General features: G+C 40.0%; 1 protein-coding gene across 1 annotated transcript in view; it reads right to left on the reverse strand.

The window, feature by feature from the left end:
- The window catches only part of CNTLN (centlein), a 712,784-nt gene that overhangs the window by 27,283 nt on the left and 669,496 nt on the right, over positions 1 to 16,005 (reverse strand). The window contains exons 25-26 of the mRNA XM_082272784.1: positions 12,192 to 12,380; positions 9,451 to 9,528 (exon numbers count right to left, since the gene is read on the reverse strand). Of these exons, the coding sequence (XP_082128910.1) occupies positions 9,451 to 9,528; positions 12,192 to 12,380 (267 nt within the window). The remainder of the gene's footprint in view (positions 1 to 9,450; positions 9,529 to 12,191; positions 12,381 to 16,005) is intronic.

Here is a 16,005-nt window from a genome sequence, read left to right on the forward strand (position 1 = left end):
CAACAATGAGACAACCTCCAAAACAGGAATGGTTTTACAGGTGGAGGCACTGGCATTTTTTTTCTCTACTCATCATTTCTGACTGTTTTTCACAAACGTTGCATTTGGCTAGGGTCAGTGTAACTACTGGTAGCATGACCCTGGTATACCTGGACCCCATAGAGGTTGCACAGGCAGTCCAACATCAATACGTGCCATTGCCAGAAGGTTTGCTGTGTCTCCCACCACAGGGGCATGGAGGAGATTCCAGGAGACAGGCTGTTACTCTAGGAGAGCTGGACAGGGCTGTAGAAGGTCCTTAACCCATCAGTAGGACCGGTATCTGCTCCTTTGTGGAAGGAGGAAAATGATGAACATTGCCAGAGCCCTACAAAATGACCTCCAGCAGGCCACTGGTGTGAATACATAATAAACAAGCAAAAAATTTGGGGGAGCATACCCATGTATTTCTAAAGCTGGTGCAGCTATGAACCAAAAGACATGTATATTAAAAAAGAATAGCGCACACATGCAAAAGAAATTACTACCAAATTTGAAGACAATCCATAAATAAAAATGGGGATGTTGTCCCACCATATGGCCATATAGTGCTCAAGCCCACCACTACGTCAAAGTACCCCATTATCGTGATAATGGGGTACTTTGACGTAGTGGTGGGCTTGAGCACTATATGGCCATATTGTGGGACCAAATCCCCATTTTTATTTATGGATTGTCTTCAAATTTGGTAGTAATTTCTTTTGCATGTGTGCGCTATTCTTTTTTAATACACTGGTGTGAATGTCTCTGACTAAACAATCAGAAACAGACTTCAAGAGGGTGGCCTGAAGGCCCAATGTCCTCTAGTGGGCCCTGTGCTCACTGCCCAGCACCTTGGAGCTCGATTGCCATTTGCCATTGAACACCAAAATTGTCAGTTCTGCTACTGATGCCCTGTGCTTTTCACAAAGGACAGCAGGTTCACCCTGAGCACATGTGACAGACATGAAAGGGTCTGGAGAAGCTGTGGAGAAGGTTATGCTGCCTGCAACATCGTTCAGCATGACCAGTTTGGGGGTGAGTCAGTGATGGTCTGGGGAGGCATATCCATGGAGGGACGCATAGACCTCTACAGGCTAGACAATGGCACACTAACTGCCATTAGGTAACGGGATGAAATTTTGGACCCATTGTCAGACACTATGCTGGTGCAGTGGGTCCTGGGTTCCTCCTGGTGCATGACAATGCCCAGCCTCATGTGGGGACAGCATGCAGTCAGTTCCTGGAGGATGAAGGAATTGATACCATTGACTGGCCCCCACACTCTCTAAATCCAATAGAACACCTCTGGGACATTATGTTTCAGTCCATCTGACTGAGCCAGGTTACACCTCAGTCTGTTCAGGAGCTCATTGATGCCTTGGTCCAGAACTGGGAGAAAAAAACCCCAGGACACCATCTGTAGTTTCATTAGGAGCATACCCCGATGTTGCCAGGCATGCATACAAGCACGTGGGGGCCATACAAACTACTGAGGAGTGTGCTCAGTTGCTGCAATGAAATTTCAACAAAATGGACTAGCCTGCTGCATGATTTTTTTTACTTTGATTTTCAGGGAGTGTCTTTGAATTCAGCTCTCTGTAGGTTGATCATTTTCATTTCCATCAAACTATGTGGCATTATTTCATTTCTTTACATATTCCCCATTCCATATCAGTATAGATATCCAGCATGATATTTTTCCCCATTGAGATCTGATGTGTTTTCAAAGCATTCCTTTATTTTTTTGAGCAGGGTATAATGTATGGCCAGCCTTTTATTCACGTTCTGGCATTCTTTTTTACTAGAAAGAAAGATACATGTCTAACCTGTCCAATGCATTTTTTCTATTTGACCTGAAAAAGTAAAAACAACACAACGGCTTAGATTTTTCTGTTGCAGATTGAACAGTGTGTGGGCACCTTTAGAGTTGTTTGAGGACCAGAGTTGAAGCAAACCTGTAGAGAGGTTTAGGGTGATAAATTGGCAGCTAAATTTCATAGCCGTAACCTCCTGTGTTTGAACTTCACTGCTTAAAAAATTTAAAGGAACACTTTTTAATCAGAGTATATATATAGCATCAAGTCAGTTAAACTCCTGGGATATTGGTCTGGCCAGTTAGGTAGCAGAGGGGGTTGTTAATCAGTTTCAGTGCTTTGGTGTTAATTAAATTAAGAACAGGTGCGCTAGACGTGCAACAATGAGACAACCTCCAAAACAGGAATGGTTTAAAAGGTGGAGGCCACTGACATATTTTTCCCTACTCATCTTTTCTGACTGTTTTTCACTAGTTTTGCATTTGGCTAGGGTCAGTGTCACTACTGGTAGCATAAGGTGATACCTGGACCCTATAAAGGTTGCAGGCAGTCCAATTCCTTCAGGATGGCACATCAATACGTGCCAATGCTAGAAGATCTGCTCTGTCTACCAGCACAGTTTCAAGAGAATGGAGGAGTTTCCAGGAGACAGGCAGTTACTCTAGGAGAGTTGGACAGGGCAATAGAAGGTCCTTAACCCATCAGCAGGACCTGTATCTGCTCCTTTGTGCAAGGAGGAACAGGATGAGCACTGCCAGAACCCTAAAAAATGACCTCCAGTAAGCCACAATCAGAAACAGATGTCATATGGGTGGCCTGAGGGCCCGATGTCCTCTAGTGGGCCCTGTGCTCACTGCCCGGCACCATGGAGCTCGATTGGCATTTGCCATTAAACATCAGAATTGGCATGTCTGCCACTGGCGCCCTGTGCGCTTTTTTACAGATGAGAGCAGGTTCATCCTGAGCACATGCGACAGACATGAAAGGGTCTGGAGAAACCGTGGCAAACATTATGCTGCCTGTAATATCGTTCAGCATGACTGGTTTGGTTGTGGGTCAGTGATGGTCAGGAGAGGCATATCCATGGAGGGACGCACAGACCTCTACTGGCTAGACAATGTCACCCTGACTGCCATTAGGTTTTGGGATGAAATTCTTGGGCCCATTGTGAGACCCTACGCTGGTGCAGTGGGTCCTGGGTTCCTCCTGGTGCACGACAATGCCCTGCCTTATGTGGCGAGAGTATGCAGCCAGTTCCTGAAGGATGAAGGAATACCAATAAATTGCCCCCACGCTTGCCTGACCTGAATTCATTAGAACGCCTCTGGGACATTATGTTTCAGACCATCCCACACTGCCAGGTTGCATCTCAGTCTGTTCGGGAGCTCAGTGATGCCCTGGTCGAGATCTGGGAGGAAATATCCCAGGTCACCATCTGGTGTCTCATTAGGAGCATGCCCGATGTTGTCAGGCATGCATACCAGCATGTGGGGGCCAGACAAACTACTGAGTACCATTTTGAGTTGCTGCAATGGTGTTTCAGCAAAATTGACTAGCCTGCTGCATCATTTTTTCACTTTCATTTTTGGGATGTCTTTGACTGTAGCCCTCTGAAGGTTGATCATTTTCATTTCCATCAAACGATGTGGAATTCTTTAGTTCCTAACACATTACCCAGTCCATATCAGTATAGATATCCAGCATGATATTTTTCCCCATTGAGATCTGATGTCTTTTTAAAGTGTTCCTTTAATTTTTTTGAGCAGTGTATAATCTATATTATGAAAATGTGGCTTTCAGCTAGAAATTCAGTACCTTGGCTAGCCCTCACAACTCCCTTGCCCATTAATCAATGATGTGGTCCATCACATTTACCAAACAATAGAGAGATGCTGGGGGTGTACCAAAGATGTTAAATTCATGCTTGAAATTGATTTTTTGTATAATAAAGCACTCTCAGTTTTAGGTCCCTGGAAGTACTTTTGATGAAACTTGAAGGTGCAACATTCCACCCCACCACCAACCCAGTACTCCTTTCTATTTGTAGAATGATGCTCAGCATCATTAAACCCACAGCTCTCGACAACAAGGATATGCCTCCTATCTTGATCTCACTATAGAATGCTGCAGAGAGTGGCTCCACAAACAAAATATATAGCATATACAATTGGTATAAGCCATACTGTAATTTAATGTTATTTAAAATTACCTTTTTTTTCCAATTTGCAGCACTGTAATTTTCTATAAAATTCAATGCAACTCGGCAACATGGAGGAGTTCTATACAGTGTATGAAACACCCCCAGAAATGTAATTTCCTGTTTGTGTGATTGGCTTACTGATTTTCCCAGATGTCTGCACTAAGTCTGGTTTTAGGCATCCTCTGCAACAAATATGTCAGTTTGGGGGGGGGGGGGGGAGGATTCTGACCCTGCAACTTTCCTCATTAGAGCACAGCAAGTGCATCAGCGGATTAATAATGACAATGTCACTCCTATTCATATTCACTGTGCACATTGACATAATCAAACAGCTTTTTTTTCAGAGCAGAAACAGGTAGGAATCTGCAAACAAGTTTGACAAAAATTCCTACAATGTACGTTAATCTCCCAGACAGGATTTTTTTTTTTCTTAAAAAAAAAAAAAAACTGGAGCAAATCTTTAAAGTTACACCCACGAGAGAAAGAATGTATGTACCAAACAGTTTATACTGGGTAAAAAAAAAAAAGAGAATGTTATGAGGATATAAAATGGTTTGGGAACAGATTATCATGTGTATGATCAGTTTTAGAATAATATGCTGATGGAGCTGTAATGTACCTAAAAAAACTCTGACACAAACTGGTTAAATAGTTTCTCTTGGTATGCACTCATTATTACATACTATACATTAGCTACAATAAATAGTTTACTAGTTTAAAGTTTAAAAAAAAAAAAACTTTGAAGTCAACTTTCTTTAATTCAGCAGGCTTCTATTTTAACTCTATTAAAACAAGACACAGCTATTAGTCTACTTTAGCCTGAGGTATGACTCTTCCTTTGCATACTCCAGAGAACCGGACAGAAATTTACAGTATTTTTTTTTGCTGCTTGGTTTGACTAAAACACACAGCTGTCCCCCTGCACTACAGACATTTGTCAACACTGGGTAGACAAGGTTAAATCAGTAATCAAGTAAAGATATGGACATGAATACTGCAGTGGTTGTTAGCTGACAGTACAAGGCCTTTGTGCCGAACAGCTTCATTACAGATGTACTGAACCACTACAGTTTTGCTGGTCTAGCCAAAGCACAGCTATGTAGCATGGGCAGATGTACTACAGTTTTATACCAACTGTAAGTCTATTAGTATAGATATTTTAAAATACATTTCTGTGAAAATATCTGTCACTTCAGCTTTGCTGCAAGTCAAAGAATATTTTTTTACTATGGAAAAAAAAAAAAAAAAAAAACAGGACCAAAATAAGGCCAAACTCATTTTCTCAAAAAGGAAAAGATACATAATGACTATGTTTATGCAATGTAAATGTTAGTAATAACCTTTACAGAGATGACAGTATATATCTTCTGTTAGGTGCTGATGGAGTAAAACACAAAGTAATGTGTGCATATGGGGTGCTTTACAAATTTCCAGTCCTCATCATGGTTTTGTGTGGTCCTGAAATGCCAACATTCCCCAAGGAATTTGAAGTAGGGTGTAATGCTGTATAAATGTCAGGGAACCATAAGAAATGTAAAAGGATTTGTGCCCATTTTATTATTTCCAAAACACATATAAATGTATATATATAAATAAATATTTTACAAGTATATAAAAATATACTATTGCATATGAATATAGAGGGCCGCTGCTCTCGTGCACAGCGCTAGATTGAGATTGGTGTAGCACTTCCCCCTTGAGGACTGCTGGATAACACACCTTCGGGCCCCCCTGGGCTCCTGTTAGCAACATTAGCATTCACAGATTAACACTTTACTTCTTTGGCTCAGTTGATGATCAGTAAAGGGGTATGTAGTTGTTTTTGGTGTTTTATTTTAAATAGGGATAGGAGAAGGTAAAAGCGGGACACTACAAATTGAACTATTCCCAATGGATGAGGACTCCTATCTGGAGATGCAGCCAGGCTGCAGATTCACCTTGCCCCTAGATGAATTTAGGTCAAGTCTCTGTTCAGACGACTTAGGTAGATTATCTTTGGGATACCTGCCTAGTATACCCTTTCACTCCACAGACTGACAGCGTCCTCTGACTATCTCACACCAGGGTAGCCCCCCTCAGGTCAGGCCCCTAGACACAATCCCCTGTACTCACGATACTGTTTTTCGAGGGTCTCCAGTTTCTCTACCCCTCCAGTCAGTTCTTGTGGACCTCTAGGTTCAGTTCCTTTCCTTCTGGTCCCCAGGCCGACTGCCTGTGACCGCGTGCCATTGCTACAGAGGAGGAGGCAGCCGCCACCCTCCCTCCGGGACTCTGCTCACCAGCCAAATACCCCACAGCACATGTGCTCCTGGCTTTTGTACAGTATCCCATAATGCACCAAGACAGACAGTCTCTACCAATCACTGGGACTATATCAAGACCTTTGTACTCATTGGCCAGGTTTCCTCCCACTGTCCAACATGTCTCCCTATTGGACCAGTATGGAAACACTATCTAGACTCAATATATCACACACTGAGCAGACCTAACTCACCTACCCTGCTCTCTGGTAGGCAGAACGCAATATAGATTTCCCTGCTGCTCCTCTGATAGGCAGACAGAGCCATAAACTATACTCTCTCACTAGCACCTACCTAGGAGGGTGCTACAGTGGGCTCAGGTAACTATAAGAAGGGGCTATAGGGGGAACTGCATGCAGAATGTTTTTTGTTTTTTTTTAACCTTAATGCAGAGAATGCATTGAAGTGGAAGTACAGTCTAATGCCTTAATTCTCCCCTGCAATCATTATTGTAAGCTGTGTTTAGCCTTATTTGTCAAAATGAAAAAAAAAAAAAAATCCCAGTTTTTCTACCTTTATTTTGCAGTACCTTTATTTTTGGAACGGTCAAGTGTAGCTGGAAGTGTTCTGGGGTCACAGCTCAGTCTACAATGATCATAGTACAGGCAACCACACTAAGTCTACGTTTCCACTCACACGACTTTGGACACACAAAGTCACATGACAAGTCACAGCCTATTGATTTCATGAGCAATCTATGCGACTTTGAAAATTAGCGACTTTAAAAAAGGTACCTGCACTACTTTGTTGACATTCTGGCACTCCAAAGTCACCCACTAGCGTAGTGGCTACGTTTCCAGTAATTTGACTCCAAAGTTGTGCGATTCAGAGTGTGGCTTTGAGTGCAGCTTTGATCCAACTTTAAACTCTCTGTGGCAGTTACATCGCTCACTGGCAGCTGTCATCATCTCCCTGGGCTACTTCCAGGTGCCAGGATTCAGCCTCTTGGTTGACTGGCGGTAAAATTATGTCATTCCTTGCCTGTGTATGGGAATCAGTCAATCTGGCAAAGCCAGAATTTGCTGGGAATGCATGCTGAGCTACTCATGCACAGCTCAGTATACATGCAATAAAAGACTGTGAGCAGGCAGGTAAGTGCGTCTTTTTGCAGAAGAGACATAGCATGAAATCTAGAAGCTGATTGGTTGCCATGCACAACTGCTTCAGATTCTGGCTGTCCCAGACTTAGTAAATTCCCCTCCCTGGCTCCGAAGGCTGCCTGAAAACATGTTGTTTACCACATACAGCATCCCCCAAGCAGATCATTTAAAGGGTTTGTGGACTTTCAATGTTGCCACGTGATGATTTTTATTTTTTTTTTGCCATTGGTACAGATCTCCCATAGAAGTGTGAAGCTTACCACATCTTTTGGTTGACAATATCTTGCCTATTAGCCATACAAATGGCCAGAATTGAACAAGATTCAACTTCTATAGACTTCAATGGCCACCTGCCACAAAGTTCGTGAACTTCGAGCAGAATTCACAAGACAGTTTTAAAACTGAACCTCGCCAGATTCACTTCTCCCTAACAGAAAATGAGGGGACATTTCTACTTGTTTAAATGTATTCTATTATTTGTTAACTATTCCCTACACTATCCCAAAACAAAAAAAAAAAATGGATTACATACCATTTTCTATTGACTACATTACTGCACTAACAGTTTGATTGGCTTGGAGTAAGAGGCTGACTCATACTCAAATATAGGCACACTAACTGAATTAAACAATATAAAATAAAGTGTCAAAAAAAAAAAATCCATCTTCCTACTAAACACAGTCTTTCATTGTGGTAGATGGATAATGTATGCCAACATCTTAAATCTTGATTGGTGAGTGTTAGGTCAGGACAGATTTTCAAGTAAATGCTATTTGCCCTCCTGGCTGTGATGTCATTCATTTCTCAGTCTCATTTCTTATTAGCTAGGACCGACAACAGGCTTGGAGAAACATTTCCCTTGATAATTGGGAACTGTAAGTGTTATGAAGTATGGTATGTTTCCAGACAAGCCGGCATCAATGAAATCCTTTGTTAATAAGGGAAGTGATTCTCTGCTGCATTAGCATAATGTGTCCTGTGGAACCATAAACTTTAAAGCAGATGCTCCCAAATGTATATAATTCACAAACAACTCTAGTGCCTACAAAGCATTTGTTGTTCAATACTTACATGGTTTAATATGTGCTATTTAGTGATCTTAGTCAGTTTATCTATGATTGTCTGGCTAATTCAGCCTGTGTTATTATCCCCTCAGTATTAAAATAATTAAAAAACACTAAACATTTAAAGAGAGTCCCTTGCACTGCACATGATTAAAACATTGTCATCACTATAACTGGCAAACTGACAACTCTTAGAAAGACCAAGGTCTTCCAGCTACCAGACTAGGAGCCAAAGCGTATTCCTAGATAAGATGGGTAAAGAAGAGTGAAGAATGAAGATTGCTGGGGGTTTTAGAAATTTTCAAGATCTAGTTTACAGGTAACAAGATAACTGTCTTTGTTGGCAAACTGGTATTGCAAAAGACTCGCCAGGCATAGATGACATCCAATGAATAAGAAAAGCAGCAAGTTTGTCTTTAACTGTTCTGCTTGTAATATCAAAGCTTTAGGGTATATGTGTATACAGTAAACCCCCCCTCCATTGCGGGGGTTACGTTCCGGACCCAGCAGCGAAAAGTGAAAATCCGCGAAATAGAAGAACCCTATTAAAATGCATTGTAGGCATGTTTTTTTTTACTGTCACTGTACGTGTAAAAGCATTTTGAGGTCTTTAAACACACTTTTAAAACAATAGAAACTCATTTAAACACATAAAAGATACTGAGAGACATAGCAAGAGCTATGAAAAACACAAAAATATTTCATTTTTAATGATTTATATAGTAAAATAACATTACAAAAAAAAACGCACCGGGACCGCAAAAACCGCGATGGAGCGGGGGTTTACTGTATAAGTGTATATATGTTCAACGTTGTTTAAAAAGCAATTACATGTTGTTTATGTTGGTTTAAGGGCCCAGACTGGAAAGTCTTATATTGTTTGTTTCATGTGAAATCTTCAATATGTAAATGGATTAAAATGAGAAATGCTCAGTGGAATATTACCAATACCTGTCCTTCAAGCAGCTTCATTATGTGGTTCATCCATTCTTTATCATATTCTACTGACCGCTTTGCATTTGCTATTTCCTAATGGGAGGAAAGGAGACACAATAATTTATGACAGGTTTATGAAAGCATTATGGACACAGAATAAAAAAAGAGCATTGCATTTAAAACACCTTGCATCAGAAGTGACCAGAGTGCTTCATGGATACATTACATATCCTTATTTTGCTAATACCAAGGAACAATCAATATCCCTGTATCTTCCATAAATGCGTGAAATGGCTGTATGGACCTGGTCCAGGATTACCCTGGCTACATAGAGGTCGCAGAGGCTTATTCTGACAGATGCTGAGCCATCTATCTTTCCATTACATTAACTACACACAAACAGTGAAAACAAATTATGCTCCTCCTATTAACATAGTCTATAACAATCTTCGTTCATAAAAATACTCATGGAGGTGCTGTAGCCTGGATTACCTTATTCATGCAAAGAACAAAGAGAATCATCATGTTTTCTAGATAGCATATTAAGAGAGTGATCATTTTTATTATTATTATTATACAGGATTTATATAGTGCCAACAGTTTGCGCAGCGCTTTATTTTTGTAATTTTCTTTCTATAACTTATCAGCTAAATCCCAAAGTGGAAATTGCATACATAAGGTATAAAGGTTAAACATATTGGTGAGTCTTCAATGACTTTCCAGTGTAGTTTTGTAATAATTAAAGTGTAATGGGGCGCTTCCTCCCTCTTCATCACAACAAATAGCAAAAGATATATCACATACTTTACAGACTATGGTCAAAAGGCTGTTAGCATCAAGGTTCCAACATGAACTCTGTAACTTTTACTTAGATGCACAGTGATTTCCCAAATCATGACCTCTGTGTAAATGCATTGATTTTAGTTTGGTCATAGACAATCGAGAGTGATCACTAAAAAATGAGAGATCACTAATTAACTATTTCATTGGCTATTTTATATCAGCTTGGGTGACTTTTGCACGGCGAATGTTCTATTTCCTTTAATGTGGGTAAAAAAAAGAGATAATGCAATAAATTAATTAGTACACCAAGATCACTGAATTATTGCAGCAGAATATTATAACATCAGATGCAAACTAGGACAATACATCACGTCAGCAAATACATCAGTAGAGGATGCATGGTATTAGTACAGCACAATAGTATATAACGTGAATTCAGAGGTAAATTTGTACAAAAAAAAAATATACAAAGAGTTGGAAATCTGGTGGTAACGTTTTGGGGATAACGAGCCTCCTTTGTCAAGCCAATCTTACCGGATTATAGCACCATACACTGCTACTTTTAAATGCCCCCCCCGCCAGGTGTTTGTCATGTCACTTTTGGAACCATAATCTGGGGTTAGCATGACATCACTTACTCTGCACCACGTACCCAGAAGTGCCAACCATTGGAGGCGGATGGGGCACATACTTCTGCCAACAATCCTCCACAATCTGCACATCCCATATGAGTACATGGCACTCAGGACACAGGCAAGGGAATGTGATATAAGTATTGCACTCTTGTGACCTAAAGAAAGGCTAAAGAAAGTAGTTTGCACACTAAACACCATATAAAAACTTATAAACAACATATTAAAATAATCAGGAAATAGAAGGGTTCTCACCAATAGGTTGATAGGTCACATAGTGACCAGTTGAACAATTTAGAGTTAAATCACGTTTGAATGTAACATGTCTAATTTTAAAATCCAAAAAGCTCACAATGCCATCTCAATCTCAGCAGGTCTTTTCCTCTTTTAGGTTTTTTCACATCCTCACTCACAGTAAAGCATAGTAGTGGGCTCCAATAGTTTACCTCCCAAAACTTGCTGGTGTTATCCAGGACGTTGCCTAATCTCTTGTGGGGTCTGGCCAACATAACCAATGTCACCATGCTATTATATTTGCTGACATATGATGTACTGTGATAGTTTGCGTCTGATGTAGCATTGTACAACTGTGGACATAGCTGGATACATGTAATTATATAAAGAAATTCTGCTGCAATATTTCATTTTTTGTGGTGTGCCGATTCAAATATTTTGAATTATTGGGATCCATGAAGCAGGACTTGGGCTTTATGCACCCGTTATCCCAATAGATGGATTAAGAAATATTTACTACTGTAAATACTTGTTTATTACTGTGTAGATGTGCAAACCTTATCATAACAAAAAATATATAATCCCTAATTTATTTCAGAGCTTTTCCATCATACTAGAAGATCTTTACAATTAATTGCTTCTACTAAATACAGTGCTTTATGATTACCAATAAACTCGGCCAGGCTGCACAGACTATGTCACAGCAGCTCAAGAATTTTTGCATTACCTTGATGAATGAATAGAAAGCTTACCAGTTGTGCCATCTGTAACTCTAAATTATGTTACTATAAACAGCACTCAAAAGGTAGAGTCTGCGTCTGATAAAGAGCAAAGGAAAACTCTTCAAATAATCTTAAAAAGATAAACAGGACATAGGTAACTGCCAGCATCGACTGTATATTAGGAGAAACAAAACTGTCATAATAAATTAAGCCTGCGCTTTGCCAAACAATGCATAGTGTATGATCAAGAATTCTGAGTGAATCAGGGGCTTGCCTCGTCAGACCAGCATGACATCCGAACTGCATGTGTATGAGCTGATCAGATTAACACTATATCTTAAGCTATGAGAAGGTAACGTGAAGACTTCAGAATTCAATGATTTACCTCTTCATCAGGAATCTCTAAAATATCACTCAGGTCAGAATGTGAAATGTTTAGGATTGAAGCTGCCAGAGACTGTGCTTTGTGTACAGAATGCTTGGATGGACCACTGCCGGATTCTTGCAATAACTTGGCTTGTCTAATATGGGTTCTCATTTCACACACATCTTTATAAAGCTCTGTAGCCAAACCCTACGCAGAGGGAAAATAAAACTATTTCAATACTAAAACACAGATAAGGCGAATTAAAACATGCAATTGTAATTTACAGTTTCCAGACTCTACAATGCAACAAACATTGGCAGTACACAATTAATGCTTATTACGACTGCATTACACAGGAATGCTCAGCATCTGGGTCAGTAATACAACATTAACATTGTGGTAGGCATAGATAAATATTCCAGTTTGGCATTAGAATTCAGCGTGTTCTTGCAAAAAAAAAAAAAAAGTTTGCACTAGCTTACACATCTTGTTTTACAACACATATATATCATACAGTATCAAACAGTATCAAAAATTACCAGCAACTGGTACGACATGTGTATACCGTGTAAAGGTTTATAATGCACCATTTTAGGGGTGCGCATACCACTTCCAGTTCATGTCCTCCCTGCAAGCAGTACACATTTGACAATTTAGCTGGTCAAAACTGGAATTAGAATACCCCAGCAAAGTAGACAGCACCAGAAGAGTGGAAGTGGTTGTATCTATCTTGGCCAGTGGCCATTTTGAAAGGAAAGTGTCTGGATTTGACATGAGTTGTAATGCAGAAATATCCATGGAAATGAAAGCAATAATCAAGGTCAAGTTCCCATAAGGAAGGTGTATATCCAGCAGATGTACCTTCTCATGTTGGGAAAATAACATAGTTACTCGCATAATGTAGAGAAAATATGAAATACCATGGTGCAGGTTTTACCGTAAATAGTTTACTGTAAATAGTTGCAAAAGTAATAATGTTAACACTCATACCTTTATACTGCAGGCCAGGGATCTCCAAACTACGGCCCTCCAGCTGTTGCCGAACTACACTTCCCGTGAGACATTGTAAAACTCTGACATTTATGGACATGACAAAGCATGATGGGAATTGTAGTTCCTGAACAACTGGAGGGCCATAGTTTGGAGACCCCTGCTGTAGACCATACATAAATTAGCATATTTCCTACACACGGAATCAATCACAAAACATGTTTAACTAATTCCCATCCGCCGTACATATATTTATGTCCTTGGGTAGGAAGGGTAATATCTCAGTCATCAATGCAGATGCAGCATTGATCAAATATTTTTTATTTCTGCCGGCTTTTTCCTGCAAAGTAAAAGTAATCAAAGCAGCTATATAAAAAAATAAAAAAATTAAAAGTGCCTCTGTTCCCCCATGCTCACATGCAGATGCGAACATGTACGTAAGTCCCACACACATATGTAAAAGGTGATCACACCACTCATATGAGATATGGCTGCAAATGTCATAGCGAGAGCAATCATTTTAGCCCCAGACCTCCTGTGTAACTCTAAAAACCTTTACAGGTTATCAGTGTAAAGTGTCTGCTATGGAGATTTTTCAGGTACTGTAGTTGGGCACCATTCCACAGGCGTATACAACTTTAAAGCATGTTAGGTATCTGTTTACTCAGCGTGACATGATCGTTTATGTCATACCAAATTACAAATAAAAATTGGGTATCGTATTGTGTTGTGTTTGTGTGCACTAAAATTAATTTTTTCCTGAAAATTTGCGTTTGATAAAGCGGTGCGCAAATATCATGCAGCAAACAAAAATGCAACAACAACCAATTTTTTCTCCAGAGACTCTGCCTAAAGTGGTTGTAAAGGCACATGGTTTTTACCTTCATGCATTCTGCATGAAGGTGAAAAATCTTCTGTACGCAGCAGCCCCTCCAGCTCCCCCCTAATCCTTATCTGAGCCCCCACTCCATCCAGTGATGTCCACAAGTCTTGCCTCTTCGGGGACTCGCATTCCTGATTGGCTCCCGCTGCTGTCAATCACATTCAGTGAGCAAGCTGCTTGCTGTGGGGGCAATCCGGCAGAAGGGAGGAGCCAGGAGCACCAGCGTGGGACTCGAGATGAGGAGCACCTGGGCTGCTCTGTGCAAAACCATTGCACAGAGCAGGTAAGTATAACATGTTTTTTTTTTTTTTTTTTTATTAAACAACAAACAAGCCTTTAATATTGATATATATATAGATATATATATATATATATATATATATCTATAAATATATAAAGATATATCTATATATCTATATATATAAAAAGATATATATATATCGATATGGAAGTTCTAAGTAATGTTCTAGCAAGCAAAAATGCTGATTTTTACATGTATAAGAGAAGTTTCAGAATTTGCCTCAACTGTGCGCAGTCAAATACCATACTGTTTTCACTGTTTAGGAATATGATTTTGGATGCGCTGTATTTGTAGGAAGGAAGACATAACTATTTACACTTTCTAATAAAAAAAAAATATTTAGGCTGTTTGGCTTATGTTGCTGTCATTGCCCATCAAGTACTTATATTTACTGAAGTTACAAGGCTTGTGTCTTTGGGACAGACTGATGTTTCCGAAGCGATTTAATAAGCAGCCTTCCGTCCAATAGGGAATTCACTATATATTATGTGGTTCTCCCAATGCACGCATCAGCAGCCCTTTGCAAAATGTGAACACCGATGTGCTGGCTTCATTCATTAAAATCCACATAGTGTATTTATTCTGTTTACTGCCTAATAGGTATTCACTGTCATTGTCCGGGCTTCTGATTCAATTATGCCTAAATCCCAGCTGCAAAGTAATCCTGATGGAGATTAAGTTAATTTATCACCAATATCTCTCCTAAACTATCATCTGTTTGTGTTTTGTAATAAAAATGTTGTCTCCGCTTCATAAAGGTGACACTCATGTTCGAAAAAATTATGAGATGAAAGAAGACCGGTGCTTATGATCCCCCCCTCCCCTCTCTCCCTCTCTTTTTTACGAGGGATGGATTTGCAAAATTTTGTTTAGTGTATTTTAAATTGGGATAACCACAATTCTACACATACATTTTCCAATCACAACTTGAAATTTGAACTTGCTACCTTGGTGATTGTAACTGAAATATAAAAATATTGTATTTCTTTAGTCAGGCCAATAGCTCAAGCTATTCAGAGGAATGATCTATCCCCCTCATTTATTTTGTTCATATTTAAAACCAATAACAAACCTATAAAAGTGTACGTCGAAACTGAACCAAAACCATTATAGTTGCCCTTTAAAATAAAACTGTTACTACAGTAACATTAAATAGTTCTAAGCATATAAAAGTAGCTACTTAGATACATTGTTCTAAATATGTATAAGTGCCTAGAGTTGCCTGCATGTGCCTTTTATTTTCCAGAGCCCGAGTTGCATTATTTCCGGGATGTTTAAAGTGGAGTTCCAGCCTCAAAACAAAAATGTTGCCATCCACTTGCTCTAAGTAACCTGAAAAATAATTGGATAATCACAATTTTTTTTGCTTTACTTACCTTGTTTTTGAAGAAAATATACTTACCTTCCTTCCACTTCCTCCCTCTGCAGCCGTGTCCCACGCAGTGACTTCCTGCTTGCATTGACTCCTGGGAGCCGAGCGTCATCGCTCCCAGGAGTCAACGCGCCTGCACTGGCCCTGCTCATCACTTCCGGTGCAGGCGCGTCGTTCCCTGCTAAACAGCTTCAGGATGACGTGCCTGCACCGGAAGTGACAAGCAGGGCCGGTGCATGGCATTCTGGGACTCCGACGTCACCGAAGAGGACGCCCTCGCTTCAGC

Source organism: Pelophylax lessonae (genome assembly GCF_965119305.1).
Source record: "Pelophylax lessonae genome assembly, chromosome: 1".
NCBI classification, from domain to species: Eukaryota; Metazoa; Chordata; class Amphibia; order Anura; family Ranidae; genus Pelophylax; species Pelophylax lessonae.